The sequence below is a fragment of the Podarcis cretensis genome, assembly GCF_951804945.1.
Source record: "Podarcis cretensis genome assembly, chromosome: 8".
NCBI lineage: Eukaryota > Metazoa > Chordata > Lepidosauria > Squamata > Lacertidae > Podarcis > Podarcis cretensis.
This window is the reverse complement of record NC_137177.1, coordinates 38,338,336-38,348,924: the sequence shown is the minus strand read 5'-3', so window position 1 is coordinate 38,348,924 and position 10,589 is coordinate 38,338,336. Positions and strand designations below refer to the sequence as shown.

At 50.9% G+C, this 10,589-nt stretch overlaps 1 protein-coding gene across 2 annotated transcripts; it reads right to left on the bottom strand.

Annotated features, from left to right (window-relative positions):
• Positions 1–280: 280 nt before the first annotated feature.
• Positions 281–10,368, bottom strand: LDHD (lactate dehydrogenase D). 2 transcript variants are annotated; one of them, XM_079988435.1, is made up of 11 exons: positions 10,188–10,368; positions 8,202–8,314; positions 7,042–7,183; positions 6,252–6,393; positions 5,900–6,059; positions 4,999–5,198; positions 3,694–3,822; positions 2,515–2,642; positions 1,896–1,986; positions 1,523–1,634; positions 281–845 (listed from the first exon to the last, which is right to left on the bottom strand). In XM_079988435.1, exons 1-11 carry the CDS (start codon positions 10,245–10,247, stop codon positions 680–682), a joined length of 1,443 nt encoding a protein of 480 aa, XP_079844561.1. In that variant the 5' UTR covers positions 10,248–10,368; the 3' UTR covers positions 281–679. The 2 variants fall into 2 exon arrangements, with proteins under 2 accessions (XP_079844561.1, XP_079844562.1); XM_079988436.1 differs by lacking the exon at positions 10,188–10,368 and adding an exon at positions 9,448–9,693.
• Positions 10,369–10,589: the final 221 nt, after the last annotated feature.

Sequence of the window (10,589 nt, the reverse complement as noted above, 5' to 3'; positions counted from 1 at the left end):
GCACATTTATGGCTCATTTCAGCTCTGCTTGGCAAAACAGGTACGTAATACATATTCAGACAGAGGTGGCTGTGGAGTCACATGAGCTTGCCCCTCCAGCCAAGGTCATGCCTACCTAACAAAAGGTCACCACTTTTAAAGCATCTTCAAAATCAAAGCTTCCATCAAGGAACCTTGGCAGTGGCACACTGGGTGAAGCAGAGAGTTCTCCGTTGTACTGATTGCCCTTTGGATAACTACAGTACCCTGCATCTCTTGAGAGAATGGAAAGCTCTGCAGGTTGAACTGAACTGGTTTAATTTTTAAGATTGCAGTGCAAATGAGCCAGAGGTGGTAGGCAAGCCCCCTTTGGAAGGGTGTATGTGGTACAGCCTCCGCAACAGATGCTTCCAGTCAAAGATGGATCTTGCGCTCTGTATGGGGAAAAATGCTGGGCCTCGTGGGAGGACACTCCAAGCGTCCTTATCATGTGTCCGTAACGGTTTGTGCTCATGATGGTAGCGTAAAGTATATACACAATCCCACTTTCAATACTGTGCCCCTCCAGATGGCAGTGATGCAATTAACACTGGGGAACCATCACAGAACAATTCATAAAGTGGACTGATGTGTGTGGACGGTTCCATGTAAATCCACTACAAAGCACTGTTATTACATCTGCGAAGACAATCTCAGGCTTTCACAGCACCTTTCCAGGGTTCATGAGGTTTTTAGGGTCCAGCGCCGCCTTGATCTGCTGCATGGTGGACAGCGCCACCTCGTCTACTTCCTCACGCAAAAACTGGCGTTTGCCCAGGCCTATGCCATGTTCCCCTGTGCAGGTGCCGTCCATCGCCAATGCACGCCTGGAGGAAAATAATAAAAGCACAAACATTGGATCAAAACATAAGAACATCTGTGCTGGTACCTAGTTCCCAGCATTTGCCTCTGGTCCTCTTGTTAAAAACAAGGGGCAGCAAGGATACAAAGGGGCTGTGAGTTTCGCCTCACCCCTTGGCTTACACAGCCCCCCACATATTGAAAGGTTAACTTAGGAAGTGGAAAGACTCTTCTATTATCGCCATCATCGCATTCATTGGAGGCTCTTAAGCAGCAGTGATTCCTGCATACCACAAAATATAGAATCATAGAGCATGAGCTGGAAGGACCCCAAGTGTCATTCGTTTAAAGGAATGACAGCTCCAGAATCTCTGACAGACGCCCATCCAAACTCTGCTTAAAAACCTCTAGTGAAGGAGAGTGGTGGATTACCTTCCAAGGTAGTCCATTACCTTGTCAAACAGCTCTTACCGCCAGAAAGTTTTTATCAAATGTTTTGTCAGAATCTCCTTTCTTGTCATTAGAATCCGCTGGTTCAGGCCCTCCCCTCTGAAGTAGTAGCAAACAAGTTTGCTCCATCTTCCATGTGATAGCCTTCTAGATGTTTGAAGATGGCTCTCATATCCCCTCTCTCTGGAACAACCCTCAACCATTCCACATAAGGCTTGGTTTCCAGACCCTTGATCACCAGTCAGATCCTTACCTGACCAGCCGTTTGGTAAACTCTGCCACTCTCCTGCTTTCTTCGGGATCTTCCGGATCAAAAATCAAGAGGCAGTGGAAATTCCCATCACCAACATGGCCGACAATAGGGCCTGAAAAACCAGCAGCGGTAAAGAGATCATTGTTTGCCATGATGCAGGATGAAGATGAGGCCAGCCTCCCTCAATCTGGTGCCCTTCAACTGGACTAAAACAGCTCAGTACCCCAGTAGCTCAAGGACCACCTCTCCCCACACGCTCATCATCATCCAAGGCTTCCTTTCACTAGAGGTTCAGAAGTGGCAGTACAAAATCAGGCCTTTTCAGTGGTGGCCCCACATTTCTGGAATGCTCCTCAAACAATAGTCTGCCCACCTGTGAGCTTGGACTCCAGGAGGTCTTTCTTTGTTTCCAGCAAGATTGCAGGGAGGCGGGAGATTGGAACACAGACGTCAGTTGAGTATCCCTGCAGATGGGAGGAGGGTGGGGCAAGTGAGATGCTTTTGAGGAGGCGTAACTTTCTCCCCTTCCTAGCCTTGTGACATCTTTTTGAGACCCACTAGGCCTCAAAATTCCCTTGCCTAGCCTTCAGCCCATCAATACCACCCCACATTATTCAGTCTCTGCAACCCTCCAGTCTACTACCCTTGTGTGGCTCCACAGCAGCCCAGTCACATTGCACCAAACACTAGTTTCACTAGACATGCAGCAGAGTTCTTTCATCAACAACTCATTCTCAGAAGCAACCTTGAAAAGAAGGTAGCCAGTCAGCCAAACGCAGGAACCTGCTTATAACTCAACCTTGTGATCCTCGTGAACGGAGGTGGCATTCGGAACAGGGTAAGCAAGAGGTGAAATGAAGCATAATGGAGAGTGTTCTTGGTAACTCAAGCAAAGGAGCCAAATTGCAAGGCAGATTAGATTTCTTTCTTTCTTTCTTTCTTTTAAAAGTGCTAAGCCACCCACCGTTTGCTCCTCTCTCCTCCTGACTCACCTTCCGGCCTGGGCGAAGGGCCAGCGCAGCATACCAGGCATTGTGGCGTGCGGCCCACAGCTGACTGCGAGCCTCCTGCTCCCGTGACCACACAAAGTCCGAGCCCCCATTCGACTGCACAATCTCCCCTGCGAAGATAGCCTTGCGTCAGAGCCCCACCACTACCACCTCTGGTGAGCCAGCGTGGTGTAATGGTTAAGAGCGGTAGACTCGTAATCTGGTGAACCGCGTTCGCGTCTCCGCTCCTCCACATGCAGCTGCTGGGTGACCTTGGGCCAGTCACACTTCTTTGAAGTCTCTCAGCCTCACTCACCTCACAGAGTGTGTGTTGTGGGGGAGGAAGGGAAAGGAGAATGTTAGCCACTTTGAGACTCCTTCGGGTAGTGATAAAGTGGGATATCAAATCCAAACTCCTCTTCTTCTTCTCTGCTGCCAACCATAAGAAGAGCCTTCTGCATCAGGCCAATAGCCTATCTAGTCCAGCATCTTGTTCTCACAACCGCCAACCAGATACCTGTGGGGAAACCCATGAGCAGGAGCAGAGCCCAAGAGCCCTCTCCCCTCCTGTGGTTTCCAGCAACTGGTGCTCAGAAGCATTGCTACCACCAGCTGTGGAGGCAGAGCATAGCCATCAAAGCTAGTAGCCGTTGATCGCCTTCTCCTCCTCCGTGAATCCATCCTTTTTTAAAGCCATCCAAGTTGGTGGCAATCACTGCCTTCAGTGGGAGAGAGCTCCACAGTTTAACTATGCACTACCACCACCAAAGCATGGTGCCAGGCTGCTGTGCCAAACATATCCCTACTCATAATAATAATAATTTATTATTTATACCCCGTCCATCTGGCTGGGTTTCCCCCACCACTCTGGGCGGCTTCCAACAGAATATTAAAATACAATAACCTATTAAACATTAAAAGCTTCCCTAAACAGGGCTGCCTTCAGATGTCATCTAAAAGTCTGGTAGCTGTTGTTCTCTTTGACATCTGGTGGGAGGGCGTTCCACAGGGCAGGTGCCACTACCGAAAAAGCCCTCTGCCTGGTTCCCTGTAACTTGGCTTCTCGCAGCAGGGGAACTGCCAGAAGGCCCTCGGCACTGGACCTCAGTGTCCGGGCAGAACACTGCCTTATTCCCAGGCTTGTCTGGTTGCCAGGCTTGGCCCGGCTTCTGCAGAACCTACCTGTTGCTTGGACCTGCTCCTCCACGCTGTTTTCAGTGCCGTGGAACTCCAGGAAGAGGGTGGGCAGCTCTGCGTAGCTCAGGCCACTGTGGCGGTTGCAGGCAGCCACCATGACATCATCCAGGAACTCTGGTGGCAAAGAGAAGAGGGGCACTCGCCATAGGGGGACATCACAGGAGCAGAAGGGAAAACTCAGAGCAAGCAAGGCCACTTCAGCTGCAATCCTCATCCAGCTTACACCCCATTGAAACCAATAGGATTCACTTCTGAGCTGACATGGTTAGGACTGCACAGTTAGAACACACCTGGGAGGAAGCCTCTTGGAACACCATGGAGCTTACTTCAGAGTAGACTCACGTGGGATACTTAGTGTACGAATCAATGGGAGCAGCCTTCCTGCAGCATCAAAAAACCACCTCCACACCAGAGCAGTTTTGAGGCGAAGGAAGGAAAAAGTGTGTGTGCATATTGGACAATGCAAGGAGGTGAACGCAAACTTACTTGAATAAATTTGTCTATGGAATGTATTTATTTGTTTCAAAGGCAAGGCTCGCCTTGTGGGAGAAAACACGACAAGAGATCCAATTTTTAAGGTAACACTTGTGGTCACAGACTTGACTGTTTATTTTGATAGTCAGCGGTGGTGTAATGGTTAGACTGTCAGACTAGGACCTGAGAGAGACCACAGTTCAAATCCCTGCTCAGCCATGAGGTCACTTCCTCTCAGCCTAACCTAACTCACAGGCCTCTTGTGGGGATTAAATGAGGGGGAGAACCACCTTGAGATGCTTGTAGAAAAGGATGGGGTATAAATGCAATCAATAAATTAAATGGACATCAAATCTTTTACTTCTGGCCTTCAGGCCTTTTTGCTCCTAGATGGCATGCGGCTCCTTTATCTCACTTCCACCCCCTGCACAAACACACACATATGCCAGCCATTAGCCCCTCTACTTCCCAATTCCCCTCTAACTGCCCTCACTCCCCATTCTTCCTGCTCTTATGTCCTGGTTCTTCCACCCAGCTGTCCCATTCCTTCCCTTACACAGCACCTGCACTGACCTTTGCATTCCATGTCTAACCCCTTCCCACCCACCCCAGCAGTTAGACCATTTGTGAACATTCCATGCCATCCCAACTCAGCCAGTGGCAGAGAGGAGTCCTATATATACTGCACAGAGAAGATTCAGGCTGACGAGACCATTACGAGGCCTGATCTTGCAGGCTCCGGAAGGAAGCCTTTTGGCCCACCCTGTTCTTCTCCCTTGTCCGCCACCGCCTGGGGTGCCCTGTAGTCCTGCTTACCAATACGGGCGATGGGGATCCCAGTTTGAAGAACTTGCACAGTGCTGTCCACAGCTGCTTGCACACTGGGAAAGGCACAGACGGCTGCCACGGTGGCCTCTGGGGTGCCATGCAGGCGCAGTGTGGCCTGGGTGATGAGGCCCAGTGTCCCCTCGGAGCCGACAAAGAGTCCTGTTAGGTGGTAGCCAGCAGCGCTTTTCCTGCAAGCAAAAAGCAGTCTGAGTTTCAAGGGACCAGGCTGGGCCCTGCACTGATCAGCCTCTTCCCCTGGTGTAAGCAGTCAGCTTCCTCCTCCCAATGAGCACATGCAATGTATTCGATGCTGTATAAGGTCACACAACCATCAGGATGGTCGCTTTTCTGTTGGGCTAGCAGCTGAAGAATATAAGAACATAGGGAGAGCGTGCTGGATCAGGCCGATGACCTACGTAGTCCAGCATCCTCTTCTCACATTGGCCAACCAAATGCCTGTGGGAAAACCACAAGCAGGATCTGAGCACAAGAGACTCTCTGCTCCTGTGGTTCACAGCAAATGGGACTCAGAAGCAACAGTGGAGGCAGATATTAGCCATCATGGCTGACAGCCATCAACTGCCATTTCCTCCATGGATTTGTCTAATCCTCTTTTAAAACCCAGCTTAGTCCTGCGGGAGTTAGATGACATTGCATCAAGTAAACATTATCCCATACTTTCTGGTGTGTTCCCCCTCACTTCCCTTCTTGCAAAACGTCTAATCTTTCAGAGAAGCAACCAAATGCATTTTAACTGAGCAAGCTGAACTTGCTGGCATATGGCTGAACCCCATCCCAAAATAGCAGCAGCCTGGATGTTGCCAAAGCCAAGATCTGAGAGAAGGCGCAGAAGGAGCTTCAGGACAGCAAGAAGGACTTAGCTGGGTACCTGGGCCTCCGGCTCCGGCCGGCTGTGTGGAGGACCCTCCCGTCAGGCAGCACCACCTGCAGGTTGAGCACGTTTTGGCGCATGGTGCCATAGCGCACAGCATTGGTGCCTGAGGCACTTGTGGCCGCCATGCCACAGAGAGAAGCATCAGCCCCAGGGTCTGAAGAAGGAAAAGGCACAGCCAGGAGAGCAATTGGGTAATGGCATACCAGGCCACCCCCCTCCTAATGCAGGTAAGATCAAAGCATCAATGGCTCGCCAGCCACAAGGCTGGTCCACTACCACATTCCTTTATTTCCCAGAATGCAACTCCACTGCACCCCTCCCAGAATTGTACTTAAGGCAAGCGTACCTACAGGAAACCAGAGTCCACTGCCCCGTAGGTAGCTGTTCAGGGCCTTTCGGGTCACCCCTGGTTCTACAGCCACAGTGAAGTCCTCTGCGTTCAGCTCAGAGATCTGGTCCATTTGGGTCAGGTTGAAGCACACACCACCCTGTCCCATGGAAAGGGACAAGCACAGGGTTACCAAAAGGGGAAGATGGGGAACCCAAAAAGGAGGAGTCTGGCATGGGGGGCAGGGAGGAGCAGGAGTCCCACATATTCCCCAGCCTTAAAAGTCCACCTCCTTGCCTCTGGAGAGCGGCCAATTTGTTTATTTACTGGTGTGATGGCTTATTGAACAATAGTCAAAAACAGGCAGGAGAAAAGGAGCGATTACCACACGCAAAAGCTACGGCCCCATCCACACCATCTGTTTAAAGCAGTATCATACTACTTTAAACAGTCATGACACCCCCAAAAGAATCCTATTCCCCTCCTGGAGCCACAGTTCCCAGAGTTCCCTGGGAAGAGGGATTGATTGTAAAACCACTGGGAATTGTAGTTCTGGGAGCGGAATGGGGTCTCAGCACCCTTAAACAACTACAGTTCCCAAGATCCTTTGGGGACGCAATGACACTTTAAAGTGGCACAAGAGTGCTTTAAATGTACAGTGTGGATGTGGCCTCTGTTCCAGGCGTGGCCTCACTTGGCACTCCGTCCTCCCCCAAAACCATACCCTGCACCCCCATTCATTCCTCCAGCCTACCTTTCCCCTGCCCCCAATCCCTGATCCCATTTCGCTTGCCATTCCCCTCCTTACCTGCACGGCACTCACACCCCCTTCTAGGCCCGTTCCTGTCCCGAAAGGGATGATGGGAGCCCCACGGCTGTAACAGGCCTTTGCCAGCAAGCTGACCTGCTCCACGTTCTGGGGCCAGACCACCGCATCTGGCGGGCGGCACCTAAAGAGACAGTGGTGGGACAACATAATTTATCCATCAATTTTGCACATGTATAAACGCTTCACTGGCTGAGGCTGTCAGTGCACTGCGTAGCACAATAAGATGTGGGGGAAAGAACTTAAAGCCATTTCAACAAACTCTAAAAACAGTAAAAAAAAAATCCTTTAAAGAAATGAGAATCAATTTCTAACATTTATAGAGAGAAACGCGGTAAAATGTGTAAGCACTATTCTCCTCGTTGGTTTTGTGAGGAAATGTCACTGTTCCCTCCTTCCAGTTATGTGTCTGCATTTACTCAGAACTATGATGGTGTTGTTGATGATTTATTAAATTTATTCATCGCTTTATTTGCCATGGCAACTCAAAGCAACCAAGGGGGAAAAACCTGCATTAAAACCAGGAAGAGAAGATACATTGAAACATCCCACCCACTCTAAAAGGCCACAGATAATTAAAAGCCAAAGGCCTGATTAGAAATGAAGGTTTTTGGCTGTTCCCTGAAACAGAGCTGCCCATGAGGCAGAGAGAGTGAAGTGCCCACCTCAGGTGGCGGAAGTGCAAGAGGAGACACCTTTTGCAAACTCTCAGAGGATGTGCACCTCTTGGGGGTGCAGCTGCTTTTGTGAGCACAGCACCAACCTGTCTAGGAGGCCCTGCATTCTCCCTCTGCCTGAGCACAACCAGATGACTTTCCTCCTCTTGTTCTTCTGCTCTCTGGTCAATACCCAGGAGCCAAGGACAGCCATCTCATGCAAGCATATTGTGCTGGTAGGAACACAGGAAGCTGAGTCAGAAGATTGGTCCATATAGCGCAGTGTTGTCTGCACTGACTAACAGGCTCACCGAGCCTAGAGATGCTTGTGACTGCTCTACGGCCCTTCCCCAGAAATGGTCCATTCTCCATCACAGAATACTGTATGTGCAGAGTCATCATTTATACCTGAGAAGTCCAAGGCCATGCATCAATCAATCGAGGTCAATGTGCAGAAGAGGAATTCTGGGAAGTCCCACTGCGTACCTGTGCATGGACTCGTCATGGCCATGTTGCTCACAAACTGGGGTGGCTGTGGATACATTGCTGCTCCCCACCACTGCTCTCAGGGAATCTAGGAACTCCTCTGTCAGCCAGCCCTGCAGGAAAGATATAAAGCTGGGGGTTGACAAGACAAGCAAGGAAGCACAGCTGGAGAGACAGATGGGCAGCCAGAAGTGCAGAGGGTGCAAGTGGATGTCTATGCAGCCGTTACTGGTGCTGAGTGAACAAGGGATGCAGACCTGGGGTGCTCAAGGAATAAAGAAACAAGAGAGACACAAGGATTTCATAATAGAACCTTAAAGACTCTCCGCCTCCTTCCATAGGTTCCTTCCCACATGCCCCAGTCCATATAGATTAGCCTTTGCCCTCCAGATGCTTTTGGACTACTACTCCCATCAGCCTCAGCACTAATGGGAGTTGTAATCCAACATCTCAAGGGCCACAGGCTGATGATTGCCCACACAGTCAAAGCACAGGTCTTCACTCAAAGGATCCTGGAGCTACAATGATCAGCACCCTTAACATATTACAGTTCTCAGAATACTTTGGGCGAAGCCATGTACTTTAAATGTGTGGTGTGGATGTGACCTTATTTGGGATTAAGACCCACTGAACACATATTTGTTTCTGAGTAAAATGTGTATGGGGACGCAGGTGGCGCTGTGGGTTAAAGCCTCAGCGCCTAGGACTTGCCGATCGAAAGGTCGGCGGTTCGAATCCCTGCGGCGGGGTGCGCTCCCGCTGCTCGGTCCCAGCGCCTGCCAACCTAGCAGTTCGAAAGCACCTCCGGGTGCAAGTAGATAAATAGGGACCGCTTACCAGCGGGAAGGTAAATGGCGTTTCCGTGTGCGGCTCTGGCTCGCCAGAGCAGCGATGTCACGTTGGCCACGTGACCCGGAAGTGTCTCCGGACAGCGCTGGCCCCTGGCCTCTTAAGTGAGATGGGCGCACAACCCCAGAGTCTGTCAAGACTGGCCCGTACGGGCAGGGGTACCTTTACCTTTTTAAAATGTGTATGGGATTGTCTTGCTCTACACCTTAATGGCTATTATAGTTCTGTACCATTATCTCAAATATTAATAGGTTGAAACAGTTGCACAATGGGCAGAAATTCAACAGGTGAACCTCCTCTCCCATCCACTGCCTCTCTGCGCCAAGAGTTTTCACTGGCTGAATTTCTGCCTCTTGTGGCAACTGTGAAAGATTCAGAGGGAGGGGGGGGAGCAAACCTGAGCTTGTTTTGAGGCTCCAGGTGTTGGAGAGCTGCGCCTGATCTCACCCACCAGCAATTTTCACGGGAGACAAACCCATTTCACACGTGCAGCTGCAGAATCAACAGACCAAGTTCCTTCTGGACTTTGGCCACTTCACTCGGCAAGCTTCCCCCTTCGGGGAGAAGACCTATATGCGTGGCTTCTTATCCCGGTTCAGCACTAGAACCTACAGACACCTTTTATATGAATTGCCATTCGTAAGACAACCCTCCTCACAAGCTTGGCGGATCAGGAACTGGACCTGATGAGCAAATAACGCTAACTGTTCTTTACTTTTACCTATGTGCAACTGTACTCCGTGCCTATTTTATATTTTTGTTTTTCATCCTTTAATTTCCACCAGCCGTCATAACTGTTCTCTTTTATATACATTATGAATATATTACCCCCCCCGCGCCAAAAAAATATATTATCATGATTCAGCCAACTATCTCTCTTTCTTGCTATTCCCTACCCCCCTAGGCATTTTATTTTATTTGAGTACCTATAGGCCCCCTATTAAGCAGGAAGGAGGAAATTAATCTCCCTCCCGCCGCCCCATGGGAGGGGAGAAGCCCCCAGACCCCCAACTCTCCTCTCCCGCGGCCCGAAGTGGTCCAGTCTAGTCAAGGCTCTGCCTGCCACCGGGTTACAAGGGCGCGCGCACTTCCAGGGGAGATCCGGGGCGGCTCGAAGGCGAAAGGTCGGCGGGTTACCTTGACTGCTGCTTGCGAGTAGTTCCGGACCGCGAAGCCCAGCGTCCGCCGCGCAGCCATGGCGAAGGACGGGCAAAGGAGGCAGGGGAGGCGGAGCAGCCCCGGTGCGGCTTAAGGTGGACCGGCGGCGGATCCGGAGCGCGCCTCCCTAGCCCATTTCGCTCCTCGCAGGAGAGGTGCTGAGGCGCAGCCTGCGAAGCCTCAAGGCCGCCTCCGCCCCCGGGATGGGAGGCGAGCACTCTGCACGTGCTCAACGGCACGCCCCTTTTCCTCCTCGCACCTCCCCTAGACCACTTTTACACATTTCAGCGAAACGAAGCGGTGGAGGGATTTATACTGGAGTCTTTTTTACCTTCTGGGCTGCAGGTGGGCGGGGAGGGGGAGAAATAAGCCCCACTAAGT